General features: G+C 40.4%; 1 protein-coding gene across 2 annotated transcripts in view; it reads right to left on the bottom strand.

The window, feature by feature from the left end:
• Positions 1-292: 292 nt before the first annotated feature.
• The window catches only part of dph1 (diphthamide biosynthesis 1), a 90,237-nt gene continuing 67,114 nt past the window's right edge, over positions 293-23,415 (bottom strand). Inside the window, exons 6-12 of one of the 2 annotated variants that reach the window (XM_058414067.1) lie at positions 20,767-20,888; positions 14,701-14,769; positions 13,686-13,842; positions 10,288-10,388; positions 6,223-6,301; positions 2,941-3,072; positions 293-2,051 (exon numbers count right to left, since the gene is read on the bottom strand). In XM_058414067.1, coding sequence (XP_058270050.1) covers positions 1,998-2,051; positions 2,941-3,072; positions 6,223-6,301; positions 10,288-10,388; positions 13,686-13,842; positions 14,701-14,769; positions 20,767-20,888 — 714 coding nt within the window. In that variant the 3' untranslated portion in view covers positions 293-1,997. The remainder of the gene's footprint in view (positions 2,052-2,940; positions 3,073-6,222; positions 6,302-10,287; positions 10,389-13,685; positions 13,843-14,700; positions 14,770-20,766; positions 20,889-23,415) is intronic. The other variant, XM_058414068.1, reaches the window with a different exon arrangement.

The raw sequence follows: 23,415 nt of genomic DNA, 5'->3' as shown, positions 1-23,415 counted from the left end.
TTTCTGGACAGTCTCTGAATCCACTGCAACCCTGATCAGGATAAAGCAGATTAGTATTGAAGATTAATAAATGAAGTTACATTATGACAATCGTTGCCTAAATCTATTTCCATTGATGATTTGAGCGACTTATTGACTTGTACAATACACAGTACACAACAAATTTCATTGTAGCACACTGACCTCCTTTAACACTGTGGTATGTTTTTGTGTTTTCTCAGAAGAATCTGTTCCATTTGCATTACAGTTGGTTGGTGAGTAAAAAAAGAAAGAAAGAAACATATACCCTTCATTTCTTTCACAGGTTTGATTAGCTGCAGTTTATTAGCAAGCTAAAAATTCGACACACTTTCTTTATTCGATTGTTTCTCTGTGAGCTTAAAGGAATTAAGAGATCAGAAACACAACTTTCACAAGACCCAATATTAGAAATATATAAAAAACATTAAAGTGTTTTGGGATAACATTATCAACAGTGAAAGCAATCACGTAGAAATGAGGAAACAGACCACCAAAGAGTGGAATAAAAATAAGTGGAAAAACAAAGGCAGAGACATGAACAACACCCTAAACAGCAGGAGATGTGGAAAGTCATGTGGAATGAAAGGCACCATTTATAATATCTTTTTGATTGCCGTCCTATTAATGCTTATTGTCCAGCAAAAAGCTGCTGATAAGCAAAAAAACAAACAAAAACAGAATAAGGTGAATCTATTTTCCCCCATTTTTTTATTTTAAACACAGGGATGCAACATGACAGACTTACATTTACGCCAATTGGCAGATGCCCTGATCAGATGCCCTGAGTGACTTACAATTTGTCTCTCTCTCTTTTTTTTTATAGAACTGAGAAATTGAGAGATAACGGCCTTGCTCAGGGGCCCAGCAGTGGCAGCTTGGTGGACTCAAACTCACAACCAGTAGTCCAACGCCTTAACCACTAAGCTACCAAGAACAAACATAAAAAGGTTTAAAAGCTAGTTGAACGATGATAATGTGTCAAATTATTTGCATGAGCAGAAAGGTTTATTTTAAATTTGAAAAACGCCCTTAATAATTACCAAAAGTGTCTTGTGTAAACTTTTACTGTGCAATCGTGGTATTTTGTTGGCATTTTGGTATTTTGGCCTTAAAAACAATCATAAAATTCTGCATCTGTGATAGTGAATGAATCTGTAATAAATGTCTTTTTTTAATTTTTTTATTTCATCCTTCAAAAAGAACGGGTACACAAACTTTTGCACTCAGCTGAAAAGACGCCCCATCCAATGTGTCTGGGCAAGGGTCCAGCTCTGCCGTGACCGTGACCATGATAAACTGGTTACTGAAGTTGAACAAATGAACAAATGTGGAGGACCTCCATTAATGTTTAACAGTCAGCTATTTCAGAACCTGAAAAAGTCTAGACATGGGCAGTCTGGGCAGTTATAATATTTAATTTAGCTTTGGACATGAAATTTTGTGTTTGGTAAAAATCACATAATGCAATATGGTTGGACATGTTCTGCAATTTGTGTCACAGAAGCATGGATGACAGAGCTAAAAGGGAAAAGTGTATTGTTTTGCTCAGAGCGATGCAATTTTGCTTTCAATCGAATGCATGAAGGTCAACAATGCAAAGTGTCTGGCAGGATCTTTCTAGGACAGAGACAAGAAGATTGCATTTAACAAGCCACCCACATGCTGCAATATGAAACAAACAATGTGCTCTGAGGGTCATTGCTATCTCTCTCTCTCTTGGTCTCTCTCTCTTTCTCACACACACACACACATACACACACACACACACACCCACACACACACCCACACACACACACCCAAGCACACAGAGCCACTCTCCTGCTATATTATGAGATGGGCGGATTTGGTGTAGTGCTTTGTGTGTGCCCATATCCCCACTGCTCTGACAACAGAGGCACACACAGGCCTGTGATTGGCTGACTCCTGCAGACGAAAAGGCTGTACAGTGATTGGCTGCTGCTGTGTGAGCGTGCTGTTCATTCGCGCTGGCAGCCACAGGGGACCGTGCGCTCACAGTGTGAGTCTGCCTTCTGGAGGAGAGGAGAGAACACAACAGGAGGCGCTTACACTTTATTTTTATCTGCTGATTACGGATTTATGTGATGGCTGAACATAATACAGCAGACAATTATGGAGACCTTCATTGTTCAATAATAAATCTGTAACACATCCAGCACAATTCTACCTTAATTGCCACATGACCTTCGTAATGGGCTCACCGAGAGCAGAAATATCGTCTCATAGTAACAAGATATTATTATAATACATAATATCACAATATTGTGAGCTACATTAGGGAAAAATTGGTAAGCTTTTTGAAAATATTTAGCATTTACAAAACATTTGAATTAGATAACGGGAGGAAAAGGGAATATGAAATGATTGGACACCAAAGTTGAATGAGCTCTGGTATGCAATAATCATGTTATAAAAGCAACCATGTTATAAAAGCACCTTAGCATAGCCCCAAGACTAAAAAGGTACCTCGTGAAAAGGTGCTTCATGATGTTTAATGATATCAAGGTCAGCTTTTCATATTTTATTATAAAAAAGAAGTAACCCCAGACCACAGAACCCCTGTCCTGCACATTGTGACGTTCTCTTTACACTCATTACAATTAGCCTAGCTCATTAAGATGTTAATAGTGAGCTGACTGGTTGGATCAGGAATGCCAGGAGTCAGGAAAACTTCAAACTGTGCTGAGGACTGGAGTTAAAAAACACTCATTTTGCTGATCCTATTTCACCCTGACCTCGTCTCTGGTTGAGGCCATTATGGCAGTGTGGGCCTTCATTTCTTTGCCTGGTGATATCTAAACACCATCTGACTTCTGGATCAATCATTCTAAATAAATTCCACTCCACTCACACAAACAAAAACATGCGTCTTTGGGACAACACACACACACAGACACACACCTGCTGTTTACGTGTGGGCCGTTGGGGCTGGTTGTCTGGGTGATTAGGGGTCCAAGGCCCCAGGCTCTGATTGGAGTAGAAGTCCATGGGATACACCTCCTGCCATCGTGCCTGCTGCAGAGCTACAGCCGCCTAAAGAGCAAACCGAAGTGAGAGAGAGCCTTTAAATCATTTATAAAAATCTGCCTTCTTCCAACTGCTCCAGTTTCACTCGCTTCTTTGATAACAGTTCGATTTTAAATATTCACTACTAAACAAACCATATGTCTATTATCATTAAATAGCTGATAATGTAAATTGAATACATTGCTGATAAATAACAGTGAGGCTGAGAAAACTGTACAAACATATATGCACTCAATCCCAATCCCATAAAGCTCCAGTTGGGATTTATGAAGCTGTTAAAACTGCCCTGATTGAACGCTGCATGCTTTATTGGTGTCTTTATTGTTATTTCAAAGCATCTATTTGCAGTTGCAGTGCTCAAAATGGATCTGCCAGTTGCTGTGACTCATGATTGGGGATTTAGATGCAAGCCAAGAACATTCATAGATTCTTCCAAGACTAAAATCAGAGAAGAAAGCCCCTAAGAGTAGTTTCAACACTAAAGGAAAAAAAAAAGAATCAATACATGTTTTTCTAGGCTCGTGGGCATGTCAGCCTGCCTCATGGATGAAATATTCTCGAACGCACAGCTCTAATAGCACAGAAAGGATGACACATTCTGGTTATGAACTGCTGTCCTGAGGACTCTTACAATATTACCTCAAAAAAAAAAAAAAACACACACACACACACAAACAAAAAACAAAAACAAATTCTACTCAATAAATCGGAGCACATACAGAAAACATTCATCAATCCTTAAAGTGATATTCGTTCCACTGCATCCTCTAAAAAAAAAAAAAAAAGGTTCGAACTCAGGCAGAGCATTATATTCTATAATGGAAGTTTTAAATCCTCATGCTGAGTCTGTTAACGGAGACGTGTCTCACGGCTACAAATAATAAATCAGGATTTGATGGATTTTTCTCATCGTTTTCCCAGTAAAACACAGCCGCCCCGCTATTGCTTTCAGCCCCATTCATCCACCCTCTCGCTTTTGATAAACCCAGCCTTAACTATTATGCTGTATGCTTTTTATTTTTTTTTTTATCATTCCTGCACTCTGCCTCTCCATCTCGTATCCCGGTCCGTGGCTTCCTGACTCCTGTGTGCTAGTTGTTCCTGCTAATCCCTATGCTGACAACTGTGTCTTATTGACTATAAATATAACATGAGATGCACTGAAAATAACCACTGGCTCCCTTCTATCTCTCTTAGTCTCTCTCCCATCTGCTTGCTACTGCAATAGCAAAGGCAGGAAAGCAGGCACATGGGAGGAATGTTAAAAAAAAACAAAAAAACAAGCAAACCCACTAAGATGCAGGACTGGAGTAGAGCAGCACTTGTCTTATAAATGCCATTTGTTGTACTCTGAATTTAATGCAGCCCAAGCTGTCATGGAAATTGAGATTTTTTTCATTATGGGGTGTTCTCATTTGAATTGGTCCTGTACCATATTCACTGCAGAACACATCCTGTCAGCCTTGCATATGTTTCATGAGGGGGAAAAAAAAAGAAAGAGAAAATGGAATCAGGAAAAAGCTTCATTCTAGTGCTACTTGAAATACGGGGACATTTCAGTCCCAAAGTCACATGACCACAGAAGAGCTGAACACACAGCTCAGGGGGTGAACAGTAATATTCTAGACGGCAGCTGAAATCTGTGGAGTGACGGGGCTTTATTGAGGCGCGATCTGTAAAACACTTGCCGCAGGGTGAGCCTCATGGCAGCCAGGGCCAGCTTTGTCATGAAATAAATCAGAATGTACTAGTGCACTTATCACATCTGATTAGAATGAGAGACAGGAGGAAAGCAAGTGAATATTTCTGAGGGTGAAGGAAAAGGAGAGCATACAGGTAGCCGGCCAGTGAGAGGCGCTATGGTACCACAGCAAAGAGCAAAACTCTTCTAATCTCTGAACACTTCGTCCTGCTCTCCAACAAGAAATATGCAGGATAGATCAATAGATATGCGAGTGTACACACACACACACACACACACACACACATACACACACACGAAATGAGATTTACTTTACTTAAGCACATCATTCTCCTTTTTGGGTTAAGTCCAACTGAATAAACAGTGTGGGAATGAAGTAAAATATTAATGAGACTGTAATTATGAGCTGATTTTAGCCTCTGCATTGCATAAACCATGGAAGGTGAAAATTTGGTCGAGTATCACAAGGAAGCAATAGCATCATTTTTCATGAACTTTCACGAATGTTATAGACTCATTTTTATTTACTTTGATATTTATAGAAATTTTTCATTTTCTTTCATATTTATCTTTCACATAGAATCTAGAATCGGATTCATGGGACATTTCGCTTAAAAACAACCAAACGCTTCGAGTTCACTATATATCCCGAGTATACAGTATACAAGGTTGCACCATAACGGAAATGAAGACCATATTTCCTACATCTGATAAATCACAATATAAACTTTGTGGATAACATCCACAATCCCATCATGTGGTATGGTTTTGTTTTCTCTGATGCATTTTTTATCATGTCAAAAAAAAAGAAAGAAAGAAAGAAAGAAAGAATCCGCACAGCATTCAATTTACTTCCACTGAGATAAAAGTTATGGCACTTTTGGCTGCTAAACTCTGCACCGTTACTGCAGGACAACCATCTCACTGCATCACTGCTCAATAGGAGCCTTATGAAATCAAAATGAGGTAAAAGTTCCCCAGACTCGCATTTCAACTGAAAAGATGCTAGATGCCTATTTCTCTTTATCATATCAGATATGAAAAAAATAAAACTTTGAGTAATATTTTAATAATCAGTTACATAACAGGCGGTCAATTAGTAGACTAATCGTTATCCCTCCACTAATTACAGCCCTGGTGTCCTTGCTAAAGCCAAAAGGTTAACACAAAGAGGATCAGGGCTCACACGAAATTTAACCCCTTGCCTGAAATCTTAACTAGAGCACTGTCAGTCATACACGGCAACGCTTTTTAATCACAGGGATATCACTCATGCATATAAAACTAACAAGCAATTCGATTTTCCTCTTGGGAAAGTGGAATTCTGACTTATACCGAAGCATAAATAAGTTCTGAGAGTTCTGCTGTGCCGAGCGAGGTCCAGGTGGCAGGTGTAATGAGATCTCCTCTCTCTGCTTTAATAGTGAAAGGTGGTGAATGTAAGATGCATGTACCTCATAGGGAGACAGCAGAGGCTTGGAGAATGCCGTGCCCCAATCGATTGACAGTCGAGGACATGCGATCTGAACCCATCTGCAAAGAGAAACAGCGCGAGAAAGAGAATTAACGTGATTAAAATGGGAGAGCACAAATCCATGCTCTGGTGCAAATGTACCGCGTTGGTGTGCAAGCTCAGAATCCCCTGCTGCAAATATGAAAGTACATTTGCTCAACCCTACGGAGCAGAGATGTTTGCTTTCAGCTGCTGCATCTTTATTAGGCAGTACAAAGGGACGCAACACGAGACACAGAGAGGGGAAGAGGGGAAAGGAGACAGTGGAAAGGTGAGCCAGAATAAATATGCTAGCATACTCTTGTCTATATTGAACTAGCACACACAGTAGGCAAAGTAGAGAGAAGGGAAAAAGAAATAATAAAATAGAGGGGAAACAATGCATGAAAGGAGAGGAGGTGGTGAGGCTGAGGCCAGATCGATCAGTGGTTCTCAAAGTGGGGTCTAGGTACCCCAGGGGTTAATGATGCATAGCCATATGTTTTTTTGAAAATTCACAATTCCAATTCTTAAATATTTATTATAGTTATAGTTTCTACAGCTAATGTCCTATTTAGCCAGCTATCCATGGGTTTAATCCAAATCTCAATAACTCAGACACAGGCAAGCCTATAAATAAAGTCATGTGTTCTGTTAGTGGAAAGTTCCAAAATATAAAGTCTTTAATCAATAACCAAATTAGCATTGTGCACATTTGAATAAAGAGCATCATATTTTTAAAGTTTATATACTGAGGGGTTTATTAAAGTGACTAAAGTGTTAAAAAATAAATAAATAAAAATCTGATATATACTCACTGGTCAGTTTTATAGAAACATCCTTCATGCAGTTATCCAGGCTGTCAATCACACAGATTTTATGGCATTAAGCCACGGGTCAGGGATCTCAGATAATGCTCCCATCAAACGTCAAACATCATACATTATCTCAGTATCTTTAACCGTGGTATGGTTGTAGGTGCCTGATGGGCTGGTCTCAGTATTTGAGAATCTGCTGAGCTCCTGGGATTTTCATGTACAACAATCGCGTTTTACAGAATGGTGTGAGAAACAGAAAATGCATAGTGCGTGGCATTTTTTTTGTAGAGAAAGGTCAGAGGAGCTGACGTCAAACTGATGGGTTGTCAATTAACCACTCTTTACAACCGTGGTGAGTTGAAAAGCATCTCAGAAAGCCTAACCCAGTTGAGTGGTGGGATAGACAGGCTACAACAGCAGAAGACCACATCAAGTTCCAGCCTTGTCAATAAAGACCAGGAATCTGGGGCACTGACTCACTGAAACTAAACAGATTGGCCTTTTTCCAATCTTCAACTTCCTTCACTCACTTTTAGTAACCAGGGTTGCATTGGATCTAGAGCCGATCCTGGGAACACTGGCTGTAATACACCCTGGATGGGATGCCCTGTCCATTACAGGGGACCATTCACACAACTAGAGACCTCTTATTTTAGCCAATCCATTTATTGGCTTTTTTTTTGGCACAAGTCCAAAATGATCAGAACAAAAACAAACTGATCACACTCTAAAAAAACCTCTAAAAGAACAACATTTTGTTCAGCATTATACAACGTCATCTGGAGGCGTACAAAAGTTCAAGTTGTGAAATGTGGGCAAGTTGACATCCTGACATTCTCTCTCTCCCACACTTACTTACTTTAGTCTTATATGGTTTTGTTTTGAACTGCCGAATTGATAAGGGGCTTCAACTAAAACAATCCCCTAGCCCTGCTTCCACCTTTTTTCAATCGACCAGCTAACCACTTATTGATTGAAAAACGACCAACATCCTCCTCCACAGCAGCGTATCCCCTTCCCATCAGCATATCTGATACGCTGAGCCGAACGTCTCAGAACCGGCATCGTTATTCACGTTGGACGACTAGCACATACTGAAACCGGGCTATGAGCCTTTCTCATTGTTTCAACGTGAGAGCGTCTCCAGTGGAGGCCACTGTAAGCTGGAAGGGAGGATTTGAAAGTGAAGGTGTGTGGGTGTACACAGCTCAGGATCCCACAAGCCCGCAGGCTGAGAAGAAACGGAGGAGGAGAAGGAGGAGGAGGAAGGGGGGGAAAGATGGATACCTCTGGAGAGCCATGTGGATTGAAACAGGCTACTTGGAGCAAAAAAAAAAAAAAAAAGTGTGAGCAATTTTAAGTGCTAATATTAGCTTCGTCTGTATGAGGTGCTGCAAACACTGGTGTTGTAATTAATTTTCAGACTTTTAGATGCAGCATCAGCTGTCCCTTTGCCCTCAGGCTGTAAAGGCGTGTAGAACACACACTCCTCCAGCGTGTAGGAGGTGTGTAGGAGGACTCGTACACTCCTTTCAACACCAAATTCTGAGCTGATGACAGGTCAAAGCAGTGTAATGATGCCTCGGTTTGGCTCCCACTGAATACGGCCATGATGAGAGGCCTCTTCAGCTCATCATTACACCCACCGCCACAATGAGAGACGGGCTTCCTGATGAAAGAGTCTAATGGAGGGAGGGAGTATGAGAAGTGGAGAGAGATGTGATTAGCTCTGAAAAGGGGAGGGCTTCCCTGCACTAGGAAGGCCTGGAAACTTGCCTCGCTCCTCACTTTGCTAGGAAATAATACATTTTAATTAGCCACTTCACCCTCTGCTCACAGTTTAACGTGCAGTGCAGCAGTAAATGGCCAGGCGTACACCAGAGCAGGTGAATATAAGAACCTCATGGGAGTCTGATTTATGTTAAGATGCAAATTTCAAGTGCGATGCATTCAAAATAATTATGAATCACAGATCAAGAAAGAACTCTGTGATGTGAGTATTCAAAATCAGAAGAATAATTGTCATTATTGCTTTTTCTGTACTGCTTTAGAATGAAAGCTTATATGTAATTAAAATAACCATGGGGGAGATTGCTGCAAACAACAGCTCACCACAGGAAAGTGTTGTGGTGAAAAAGTATTTGCTAACGTTGCAAGTACGTGTTCACATGGTTCGTATGGACTTCATGCTTTAACATTATCTCTGTTCTTTCTCTCGCACAGTCTAGTACTTTCAGAATTCATACCCGGGGGGATGGATCAGACTCAGCTACTGAGAAGATTATGCTATTCAGCCTTCTGTAGACAAGTCAACCGGTTAAACTCCACGTCACCGCACGTTATTGTTCAAAATGAGGCTAAAACCAGAAGCTATGTAACACACTAAATGATGTGCTACTGGTGCTGGTGGCACTTGGCAGAGGAAGAGTGAAAGCAGGCTGGAGATTGAGCTTCTATCTGTTACGTCCTGCTGGGATTATGTATGCAGCGTAGCTCCCAGAGGCGTATGAGAGTCACATGGGAGGCAAGAGTCCAAATCCACTCGCCTTAACTTCGCTACAGCTTCCAGGACTTAACTGTGGTATAGCTTCCTCATATCCCTTCATCTGCACTCCTCTTGTGTGCCTCCATGTGCAGAGGTTGGTCATGCTCTTTATTCAAAGCAGGCTCGTGCAACGGAGATGGGAAACCCTTCCAGTTTGTCTAGAAACACTGAAAAATACTTTTCCTTCAATGAAAGCACTTTTCAGAGCTGACGTGCACATAACATGCACTCCATTGTGTCGCATATTGAGAAAGAAATAAATCTGGTGTGGTCTGATGTGACGTGACTTAATGAATAACATCTGAACACACAATATGCATGACATTGCCCATCGCAATATCACAAGTCGCTAAAGAGAAAAACTCCAGGGCTAGTAGTAATTAAACTGACATCTTGAATGACACTCACAGTACCCTCTAGGTAAAAGAACAATGGTTAGTTATGAAACAAAGTTGCCATGCCATCACGACTGTTATCTTCCCTGGCTGTCAGACTAAGCCCTCCTCTATTCTTTTTGTGCTCGCAAGTCCCAAGGGAGCACTAAAGCTGAGATTAATGCACCCTGTGTTTTGGGGAAGGATGCATCTTTTGAAGGGGGATGAGAGGAGTTTTAATTGCGTAAAAATAAGAACGTGACTCTGCATGAAGATGGCATGAGACTCACGTGTCAATATCTGCCATCAGCGCCAGCTTGCTCGGGAAGATCTCTGAAAGGAGCACCCTGGTGAATGACCTGCCAAGAGCCTTCAGCTTCACTTCCAAATGCTAGACAGAAAAAAGGAAATGGGAGAGAGAGAGAGAGAGAGAGTATGAGAGAGATGTAAAGAGAGACGGAGAGAGAGAGAGTAAGAGAGAGACAGAGAGAGTGAGAGAGAGTAAGAGAGAGACAGAGAGTGAGAGAGAGAGAAATACAGAGGGAATGTGGGGTTAATACAGGTGGAAAAAAAAGAAATAAGACTATAAATTTATTCATCACAGCAAAATACCAGATGACCCGGGGCTGTCTAGCTTTCCGCACAAAAAATGGTCACACTGCTACTTTGGGCAGGACTCATCCTGCTGCCAGACATCAAACACCTCAAACCAGACAGAAAATCAAAAACAGACCTGTGTACTGAAGCTCAATTAAACTTGAGAACTAGGCCATTACGTACTGGGCTGGAATATAGACACAAACGGTTTGACAAAATATCATTATTACTTTATAACCAGTTAGATTTAGACATTATTCTCGGTAATGTCTGCTTTATTTTCTCATACTGTGGCTTTGCACAGATTTATTATGCATTTTCAGTTGAGTAGTGTTCCTCGTCTGGTGTATGCGTTTTACAGTTATAAACGTGTGTTCCTCTGGGTAACGAAATGCCCGTGCAGAGAGAAGCATTCTATTCTTCACCATATACGTACACAGACAATATATGCATCTCAATGTCATTTTAAGTTAAATGGCTTTCCAGAGACTTTCTAGTGTGCAGGCAAAGCCACTCCAACATCTTCGCTTGCTCACCCATCCTCTTTACTACATTACACTTCATGCAAGCAATATGAATACATAACTCTTGAGCAGGAGAACATTACACACAGCTCCAAACCCTTTGGGCTATACATATTTCTAGTGAAGAACATTGCAAGAGTGAACATTAGCTGTTAACGGCTTCAAAGCCCCAAGGCTCAACAAACAACAAATAAATAAAAGTGGCATATTTCACTTTCTTCTTTACCCAGTAAATGAACAGATTATAGCAGGTGGCGTTTAGAGCAAACACATCTTCATTTAACTTAGCATGAAAGTAATGACTGATATATATACTTAGAACAGTGACTTGTTCCAGAGTTCCAGAGTCTCCTCACCTGCTCACTCATAGTACTGTTGCCAGACTGCATCCAGATCCAGGAAATTCAGCCAAATCACCCATATCTGACTTACATTCCCGTCCAACTAAATTTGGCACTGATTACAAATTACTATTACTGACTTATAAATCTTTGCAAGACCTGGCTTCACATTATCTAGCTTGCTTGTACAGAAATGTCTTCCACACAGTTTATACTCTCATGGCCCTGGATTAATTTGTTTCAAGAAATTAAGAAAAACTCAGAAGATTGTTTGTCTGAATCGTTATCAGCCCGAGATTCAGTTTAAAATAAATCCAGGGTAGACCCACTAACAGAGTTTATCTTTTTTTCTTCATTAATTTTTAAAATAATAACAAATATGTTGTTATTGCTTTTTTATCTTAATGTGTGTTCATTTTCTAACTGCACTCAAAAAAAGGTTATGGAGAAGCTTATGTTAGCATGAAAGGCTGCATAACCATTAGCAGTGCAAATTATAAAATCTGACTAGGAATTTTCTTAGAAATTGGGTCCGATTAACTGAAGTTAGCTATCTACCAAGCATTAACAGTTAAAATTGGAAATGTTTCAGAGTGACTGAAACATCTTTCCTGAAGTTTTGTCTGGTTAGCGTACATTAGCAAGATTGCTAACTTTGGCAGTGAATGAATATGGCTCTCGCTGTCTGCCAGATTAGCTCATGTTAGCCATCAATTTAGAAATAGCAGTTAAGTTTCCAAATATTAGCTGTTCCTTTTGTTATTTTATTTTAGTACTTGGCTACCTTATTTTATTCAGTGTACACTTTATGCTTTTTTCTGTATTTATTCCTTCATGAAGCTGCTTTGAATAATATGAGGAGCAGCACAAGTAAAGTTGACTAGACTTATTTTTTAAAATGCATTTCTAAGTACCTAATCACCCCTAGTTCCAATTTTTGAAGTTCAACTCTTTTCACAAGTGACAGTTTGACAGCTGAAGGCTGACAATAACTAATGCCTTGCTCTCTCAGAGACTAACAGACAAGGGCTACAGATCTATTCCATCAGAATATCCATCTGAATGTCTATTTGTCTGAGATTGGAATTCATATAGATCTCATTTGGGAGACACAGTGTTATGAGAGTCAGAGAGAGATTCATGTTGGCTTAAAAATCTCATTTGACAGCAAAATGGGAGATGTTGGAAAGATCCTCGAGTCTCTCTCTTTCCCTTCGCCTATGCATACCAATTAAGACTGGATCAGTCAAAACAAAGTCAAACACAATACATGAGAGAAAAACAAAAATGAGCAGATCAAAAGAGGCAAAGGGAGCAATGGGTTGTAGAAAAAGACCTCCTCCCAATCCTGAGTACTGATTAAGACCCCACGCACATTCCAGTAAAGCAAAAGGAATAGAAGGTGTATACTTGCTAGGAGGTATCTGTATTAAGTATTTATTACATAGAAATTTGGTAGAATATATACAGTGCCTTCCAAACTAATATGAACAGCAGGACCACTTTCTGTTTTTTGGTTTGGATTTTTTATTTTTTGGCCTATACAGACGTTTGAGTTTTAGATCAAAATAATAATGAGAAGATATATCAGAATTTCAGATATTTTATTTCCTAATATTTACATCGATCAGCTTGAAACATAGTGCCACTTGTTAAAACACACTCATTTTTTAAGTTTTAAAAAATACTGGAACTTGTGACTGCTATGGGGATTGCCCAGGTATGACCTGTTAGACTGGATGCTTAAACAATTAATAGCTTACAATTTATACAACTAGTTTGAGCCCTGTGGATCACTTGTGTATACTGTATAATTGTTATTTAAAAGGGTGAACCTACATGATGTCCAGAAAGTTGTCTTGAAAAAAGCAAGCCATTTTGAAGTTGTATTAAAAGCCTGGATAAGTAACAAAAGACAAATACTACAGTTTGGTGGTGTAGAATGCAACCAAATATTACATGTTACTTACTTCAGGACTACCTAGTCCAATACTTTTAATCACCTAAAGATTGGGTGGTCTGCCACCAAAGGCAGTGCCATGTTCTAGGTAACACAGCTAGATGTAAATATCAGGAAATTGCTGAAACTCTGATCTATCATTTCATATTCATCTTTTTTTTTCTCAGACGCAAATGTCTTGGGCGTATAGCAATAACAAAACATTTGAACTTAACATTCAATACTTTCAGAGAGGAGTGCACTTTTAACAAAGTTTAATCTCTTACTTCTAAAATTTTGGGATTGCCTTGGCGACCAAGCGTGCCCAGAATCAGACCCCACCTCTGAGCAGAGCGTGCCGTCTCTATGGCCTGCATTCTGTTGGCACGCATGGCCTTGTGGTCATAATACTCCCGGGAGAAAACCTTATTGTAGGGATCATATCTGAAAGAAAAAAAAAACAACTATTCATTATGTTGCCATCACGTACAGGAAAGATGAATACATGCCATTAAGAGAAAAATCTTATCATCAATCATATTCTAATACAATCATTCTATTATTATAAATCTAATTAATTTTCCAAGATTTATTTTATAAACAGCTTCTGACTTATCTACATAATGTATACTTCATTAACATGTTGGTCTGTTTTTACTCTCTATGTTACCCACAATGCTGTTTGAATCCCTGCTGAAAGTGACTCCATTAGGATTTGCTTCATGTCCATTTACGGAGACTGATGGAGTGCTTTAGTCCTTTAGCCTGTCTATCTCTCTAATTTCCTCATCTGTGCACGCTTCCCAAACGGACTGTTCAACTTTCATGCTAATATGTTAATGTCACTGCGCTCATCAGCTCATAGATCACTAACTAGCTATCTGTATTGCGTTCTGCAGGTCTGAGAATAATATTTGTTTTTCTCTGATTCTTTTGTGTCAGATTTGCTATTACTATGACGTGGAAAACAGGTTCAAATCAAAGCTCTAGCTCTTTTTTAGCTCGTTTTAAGAGCGAACAGTGAAACCTGACTTATGTTTATCATTGAGTTCACATCAGTGAGATCACAGAATTTTCATCTCCCATTAAATGACATTGAAACTGCACTAGCAATGTCCCCTGCGATATCAGAGCAGCACATGTTCAACTTCTTACAGGAATGACAAATTTGCCTGAGAATTGCTAAGTACATCATAAATATTTCACTATAAACATATTTAATGTGTTTCAAGGTGGAGTTCTTCATTAATGAACAGAGAAAATGCAGTGATCATTTCTTTGTGCTGAGCCTCTGAGGTTTACCTGTAAGCTGGGACATCTGGATTGGCGATCATGATTGATTCTAAGTGAAACCTTCCATCCCCGAGGTATCTGTCTTGGCAAACATAAGCTATATCAGACAGTGGAAGGAAGGAATCTGATAGAAAACAAAGCCCAGTACCCTGGACAACAGTATGGACAGTGATGGGGGGGGTGTATGGGTTGTTTAAGTGAGACAACATACACACAACATGCACACAAATCCTTTCAAGTTTTGTCTAGATAGCTAATATCAGCTTGATGGAACATTCTTCAGAAATAGTACCAAAACATTTATAATTATTAGTTGAAGATACATATAGCTAACATAATACATATATAACATATTATAGCTGTAAAATTCTCTCTGAAATCCCAGCTAGTTGGTTAGCAGTGATGATTATTAACATTTAAGGATATGACTTAGCCAAACTCTCAGATATTAGCTTAACTTAGCATTAGCAGGTAAGATTGTAAATTGGACACGTTCAAGTTGGACTATAGTATGATGTCAGACGTAGACGGTGTTCGACACACTCACAGGCTCAATACATCACTCCATCCATTCACCCAGAGGTCAAAACTCGTGTTAGCTAGATGGATAGACTCCAAGACATGGTCACATTCCTATAAATGCTTTTTATAAGCTCACTGACTCAGAACTGCTCATATTTCCATAAACAGACTCACAGCCTGAATTGAACTCATAAATGTTCCTGGTATATGGCAGAAGAGTGATTATTTATAGTTATTCAAGTTAAAAACACTAGAGTATTAGCATACAGTTCTTGCTACATCAGAGATGTTCTGCACATCATAGATACTGTCTACATTAAATATGTTTTCCATGACCTATTTTTGTAGAAATTGGTTAGATGTAATTTTGATTGCTCGCTTTAAAACCTAATCTCAGGAGCCTTGGACTATTTTTAAACTAGCCCCAAAATACGAACAGACTTGATTTTTTTCCTCCACTAGTGTCCTTGCTCATAAACAATCGTGTCTCTAACACACAGACCCATGCTGAACTGCTTCCAGCTCACTATATATGGTCACTACACAATGCACTATAAGGACACAGTAGGTCCGTTATAGTGCAGAATAATTAAACACCATATGAAATTCAGCTACAGAACTGGTGTTGCAAGAAACTGTAAAATTCTATACTTTGTAATAAAGTAAAAACTGATAAAAGGCAAAAATTACATGTATTTTTTATTTTTTATTTATTGTACATGTAGCTATCACCACAGACGACCCATTTGAACATGATTTTTCCCCTTCTTTCATATGTACAATACATATTATAAAAATGCAAACAATGAACATTCTTAGAAATCACTTCTAAGAGCTTTAATGTACACTTAAGCACAATCGCTCAAACACAGAGTCCTGAAAAAGCTGACAACAGAAGATGTACCATAGGTAATAGAGGGAAATATAACCATGGAGCACCTGAATGAGGCCTAGGGGAGAAGAACATAGAGCTCTTAATTAGCCAGCCTTCGAAAAACTGGACTGGACTCACAATGAGTGGCATCCCTCTGGACCTGAAGGAGCAAAAGGCTGAGCGAAATGCACATGCATTCAAACCCTGTGCAATAAGGTCCACTACTCAGCTACGTTAATGTAATAGCTGTTACACACTGGCGTCAGAGTGGACAGAAATGGCAGCGTGCGAACCTCAGCAGTCCTGCTGTGAAATCACAAAATACTTTATTAGACCATAAGAGACTATGAGCACAAACCAGTTTAATAGACCACAGCTCCGGCCTTAATGCACAGCTGTCTACAGGGAGGCATGTTGACTTGCAATGACAAAGTGAACCACTCCAGCTCTGTTCCGGGTTTCACTAAGAAGTACATTCACGGCTGCCGGTTTAAAAACGATCTCATTCAGGATTTTAAAGCTCCTTTAAAGCATGGCGCATTCAGCGATCCTGCTGCTCATTACTGTAATGAGACAGATCTCCCCGCTCTATAAAACGCTCCTAGCAGCAAGACAAGGGTCCCAATACACACGCCCAATACACTTCCCCCTCCATCCCACAGAGGTAGCTGCATATTCTAATCAACTCTACGGAGACAAAGTGCAGGAGCTTTTCTATTATTTAGCGCTAGTCCTTCTTTCTCACGGTCATTATTCCCATCCTCCATACATACTAAAATATCTTCCGAAATACAACACTGCTTAAGATTTAATTAGCTGTTAATCTTGGTGCTATTGTAGGGAGGGTATGATATAATAATAATAGCTGTAGTAATGTAAGTGAAAAAAGGGCAGGCTGCTGAATGAGAGGTGTGCACCACTGTTTTGGGGATGTCACGTCCCAGTTTAAAGCGAGACGGTGGATGTGTGTGGTGGTGTTCAGGTAACACACTGCATACTCGTGTGTGTGTGCCACTGCCTAGTGAAGTGGTGAAAGGAAGGGAAGACTGATGAAAAGCACTTCTCATTCCCCCGTGCCTTGATACACAAAAATTCTCACTCACACACGCTTAACATTTAAAAAAAATATTTTGTTTGATGTTGAACATTAAGTGCTCCATCATGCATTAATCTAAATATGACAATACAACAAGAGTACCATTATCATTATCAGCCTTAACATCTGACTTCATCTCAAAAAAATCTGACTGATTCTGCTACAATAGAAGATTTATTCAGTCCTAACCAATTTCACTGATTTTTTTTTTTTTTTTAAATCATCTTTCTCTATACACATTCTCACACTAGGAGACTCTTCAATGCGATGCTATGAATCCTGTTAAAAAATTGTCTTGACTCTCAGACTTGGAAATTTGTCATCAACAAAACATGAGATCAAAACATATTCAGCCGATTTCAATTAAATTGCAATTAACTTACAACTGCATTTTAATAAAGCTTGTGATACAGAATTCCCATCCTCTGACTAGGGGACAAAACAAAACAAAAACAAACAAAAAAAAAATGCTTGGAAGCCCTACAAGGAAACATGGCTGTTTACAGTACAGTATCCTTAACCCCCGAGTTTAATAAGTCTAATCAGTGCAGATGCTCACAACATGAACAGTAAACATCCTAACACTGCTTTTTTTATTTACTGTACAGTTAGCTTGCTATTTTTCAATAAACAAAACATGACCATGGAGCTGTCCATAAACCCCCCCCCCAACCCCTCCTCCCAACATTGTAGCTTGCAGTAAATCTGAGCTCTGAGTTGGGAAGTCGAACACAGCATTAAGCTCATGTGTCATTAGTTATTAGTCTCAAAGTCAAAATTATGTTTTCACGCAAGGCACTTGGCACTGATGCACACTCCAGGATACTGAGTTGTAAATATTGAACATGTTTAATATTTACAACTTTAAATAACATCCACGACAGGACTGTGAATACATGCCCTACTTCTTCTTGGACCCTTTTTGCACCTTTTGCTGCTCCCACATGGTTACCCAAAAGATTTGCACTTCAGAAAAACAGTTCATGGTCAAGTCTATCCCTTGCTATGGTCAATAATCTCACCTTCATAATGTAGATTTATACATCAGAACTGCTTCTGTAATCATAAATTCCGTCTTGCGCTCATCCCAGAACTCTTATTCAAACTCTACTCATACTGAACATCCTGAACTCTTAATAATGTTTGACTTTACTCTTCCACATCTGCACACGCTACAGATTTATAATCCTACGATTTGGTGTTATCCAGACCAGGTTCCTTTCGAGGTTTCCTCCTGATGTTGTCTCAGAGTTTTTCCTTGCCACTGTTGGTTTGATCATTACATTATTGAAAGGAAAATCTACATCCAGACTTCTGCAAAGCTGCTTTGCGATAAATAATTGAATTCACTTCAATAAAGGGTTAAGACTGGATTTTAAACCACATATGTACCAACATCATGGGATCATCTTTGAAGATTATAATGAGTATAAAACCGGCTTAAAACCATAACACATTTTACAATACAAGGGACAAATCAGCTTTAAAATTGGCCCATTTAATTTCTAGTCTGGCCCAGCTACTAGCCATGGTCCCTTTAGTGGATCCAAGAAGATATATTTACCTTATATAACATAATTTTGGTTCGTGCTAGCCTTAAGACAAAAAAAAACAAACCCAGTGCCACGTCATCACATTCTGAACATCTGAGAGATTTTTTTTTTCCTTTTTGTTTTCTGACTCGTATTCCTGAGTACTGTGTTTCTTAGAAGAATAGAAAAATCTTCCACATGCTGAGCCTATAAGTAACTCTGTCTCTGCAGGGAAGTAACAAGGCTTAACTACACAGCAGCCAAAACTAAACTTGTGGATTACAAATACAGAGAAATCAGCAGGAGGCGGAACCACACTGATCATCAAAAGATGCTGATAACTGGGTACTGATGCTAGTTATGAAGTTTTAACTTTCAGCAGGAGAATCTGCTCAGAGCCATGCCACCACGGCCTACACACTCTCTACAACCCACACACACTAACATACACTCACACCTCCACATCCACTCATGCAAATGAACCCACCCATATACTGCCATACAAAAAAACACCCAAAAACAACCTCACATACATGCATAAACACAAACATACAAAATATAGCCACTGGAGGAACCAGGAATATGTTTAATGTGCCACCAAATTCCCTGTACAGTGAACTCAGGAAATCTAATGTACTGCGATGGATTCGTGTTCAAATACTGTACCCAAAATGCACTTGCTGACTGTAGAAAACAAAGAGTAAGCAACTGTTTACAGGTATACAATACAATGGCCTTCTGAGTTTCATTCCTAGGCTGTAGATCCAGAAGCACTTTAGTTCCCGTTTCAGGAGCTGGTCAATTTCTGGGAACTAAAGCCTACTGAGGTGGAGCTTGTGTTACAGAACATCACTGATCAAACACAAGCTTGGCAGTATGACTAACTCGTTTATCTGTAATGACTGGTGAAGTGGAACGTTTCTGTAATGCTTTTGTTTTTACACAGGTGGCAAGTCAGAAACGTGGGTGTGAATTGTATAAGCTTCTAGTGGCGTGCTGCAAGTGGCAAAAAAAAAAAAAAAGAGGCTAGAATGGTGAAATTGTGCTTCTCGCACACTCAGATGGTTTGAAAAGCTGTTAAAATCATAAACTCACAACAAAGCCAAAACAATAATGGATAAGAAAATTAATCTGTGGGTTCAGTGTATGGGTTCAGTTATGCTTTGGCTGCAAAAGCTGAAGTGTCAGGATGACTGCACAGTGCTTTAGATGTTTTACATTTATGGTTAAAACTCATTCAGAGGTTCATTAAGGCATTAAAAGCCCCAAGCCTTTACCGATAGGCCTTATATTGTGTGTTCTTCAGCCATGACTGTGCTAGTTTTGAAAGCAAATGTAAGTGCACTGAGATCTGCTGTAGGCAGAGTGAGAGAGCTGGTGGTAGTTAAAGCCCCAGGCAGACAGATAGAGAGATAGTGCTTGGCAAGAGAATAGAAGCTTAGGCATATAGAAAGGTAACGATTTTTTTTTCTGTGAAGCTTTGAGAAAACATTTCAATTTACCCAAGCACCTATCTACATGGTATTTTTATTAAGCCAAAAAAAAAGAAACATACATACATAATAATATACAATTTCCCATTTAGAAGATTTAGTGCTCTTTAGTTTTTCAGTGAAAACACACAGAGAAGCCCACGTGTGTTAATAAGAGCAGAAACACAAGTATGCCCTTCTGTATCTGCACTCTCTTCTCTGAGAGGATAGTGAATAGCATACTTGATGCCTCTGGTCACAGCAAAGTGATTTATACAGTTTGTGAGAGACAGAGACTCAACAGGCTTATGTGTGACTATGGTTCATGTTGATGTGTGAGAGATATAGGAGAATATATGAGTTCATACTTCATATGTGGCTCTATCATCTATACTCATACACGCCCTAGCCCTTTAAGTGCATTTCCTTTAACTGGGTTTTCAAGCGCTTCACAGACATTGACTGATGCGCTTTTCATTAAAACTGATGTATGGCCTCCAGCCTTGCTTTGCCTCCGCACACACAGACACACATACACATATGCTGCAAGAAGGAGAAATGGAGAGATTATGTTCTCACATGATGGCATTGACGTTCTTATCAAGGCGAGGGGAGGTGCAGCCCAGGATCTCTCCCGGAGACAGCGGCCGACATTGAGGCACAAGAACCTCGTAATCCGACCTCAGCTCTGCACTGACCGCCTGTGGGAACAGAGACAGACATATTGCTGTTGTTGGAAAGATGAAGAGGCATGGAGAGAGAGAGAGAGAGAGAGAGAGAGCGAGAGAGAGAGAGAGAGAGAGAGACCACGGAAAAACAAAAGGAAGGGTGCGACCCTAGTAAGCACTTCTAGTAAAGATGAACGAGACGAGCAACATTCCAAATAAACAGCAGAGCAGCAGAGGCACGTCGGAGACAGAAATCATTTGGAGGCTTTAAACCAAGCAGCTCAGACAGAATAAAACAAATTTAAGGCCGACCTACTGTGGCCACCCGGAGCGCCATACAAATGCCTAGACAGCAAGCGTTGCACAAACACAACACAGGCATTACAAACACCAACATAGCAACAACCGCAACCGCACAAGGCAACACTGCCCCAGAGAATTCTGAGCTGCCAATTAAAAAACACACACACAAACAGAAAGCCACAGTGAGAGTGTATATGCTGGTGTGTACTACTACCACTACTATCACCACTACTATTACCAGGACTACTACTCCCACTACCATCACCACCAAAACCAGCACTACTACTCCCACTACCATCACCACCAAAACCCGGACTACTACTCCCACTACCATCACCACCAAAACCAGCACTACTACACCCACTACCATCACCACCAAAACCAGGACTACTACTCCTACTACCATCACCACCAAAACCAGGACTACTACTCCCACTACCATCACCACCAAAACCAGCACTACTACTCCCACTACCATCACCACCAAAACCCGGACTACTACTCCCACTACCATCACCACCAAAACCCGGACTACTACTCCCACTACCATCACCACCAAAACCAGCACTACTACACCCACTACCATCACCACCAAAACCCGGACTACTACTCCCACTAGCATCACCACCAAAACCAGGACTACTACTCCCACTACCATCACCACCAAAACCCGGACTACTATTCCCACTACCATCACCACCAAAACCAGGACTACTACTCCCACTACCATCACCACCAAAACCAGGACTACTACTCCCACTACCATCACCACCAAAACCAGGACTACTACTCCCACTACCATCACCACCAAAACCAGGACTACTACTCCCACTACCATCACCACCAAAACCCGGACTACTACTCCCACTACCATCACCACCAAAACCCGGACTACTACTCCCACTACCATCACCACCAAAACCAGGACTAATACACCCACTACCATCACCACCAAAACCCGGACTACTACTCCCACTACCATCACCACCAAAACCAGGACTACTACTCCCACTACCATCACCACCAAAACCAGCACTACTACACCCACTACCATCACCACCAAAACCCGGACTACTACTCCCACTACCATCACCACCAAAACCCGGACTACTACTCCTACTACCATCACCACCAAAACCCGGACTACTACTCCCACTACCATCACCACCAAAACCCGGACTACTACTCCCACTATCATCACCACCAAAACCCGGACTACTACTCCCACTACCATCACCACCAAAACCAGGACTACTACTCCCACTACCATCACCACCATAACCCAGACTACTACTCCCACTATAATCACAACCAAAACCAGGACTACTACACCCACTACCATCACCACCAAAACCAGGACTACTACACCCACTACCATCACCACCAAAACCAGGACTACTACACCCACTACCATCACCACCAAAACCAGGACTACTACTCCCACTACCATCACCACCAAAACCAGGACTACTACTCCCACTACCATCACCACCAAAACCAGGACTACTACTCCCACTACCACCACCCCATCAAAACCAGCTCTACAACTACCCACACACCACTGCTACTGCTATTACCATCACCATCACCACCAGCACTATTACTACCACCACACTACAATTAGCAGCACTACTACAAATAAAAAACAAATAATAATAATAACAATAATAAATCTATAACTTATCCGATCTATCATCGGGTCACGGGGAGCCTGTGCCTATCTCAGGCGTCATGGGGCATTCAGGTAGGATACACCCTGGACAGAGTGCCAACCCATCGCAGGGCACATAGACACACACACACGCAATCACACACTACGGGCAATTTAGAGACTCCAATCAGCCTAGACTGTGGGAGGAAAGCACAGGGAGAACATGCAAACTCCACACACACAGTGAGCAGGAGTGAGACTCGAATCCAGGACGCTGGAGGTGTGAGCCGAACATGCTAACCACTAAGCCACCATGCCGCCTCTATAACAATATTAAACAATAAAATATTTAAATAGCTGCTAATACAAAATGCTTCCCACTATATGCCAGGGGGTGCTGCACTATTTAAACATAAATCGAATATTGTAACTGCATTACTAAACATTTTTTCACAGTTACAATACCTCTTGCAATATATTAAAACAAAACTGTGATGTGTAACAGCTACAGACTGCCTGGGTCTATCTGATATCTGTTAATAACACCAACACCATGATTAATCAGCTGAAAAGTTAACTGATGCCCTGAATCTTGAGTCATTATGT

Source organism: Hemibagrus wyckioides, linkage group LG17 (assembly GCF_019097595.1).
Source record: "Hemibagrus wyckioides isolate EC202008001 linkage group LG17, SWU_Hwy_1.0, whole genome shotgun sequence".
Classification (NCBI taxonomy): domain Eukaryota; kingdom Metazoa; phylum Chordata; class Actinopteri; order Siluriformes; family Bagridae; genus Hemibagrus; species Hemibagrus wyckioides.
The sequence above is the reverse complement of the archived record's forward strand: the minus strand, read 5'-3'. Positions and strand labels throughout refer to the sequence as shown.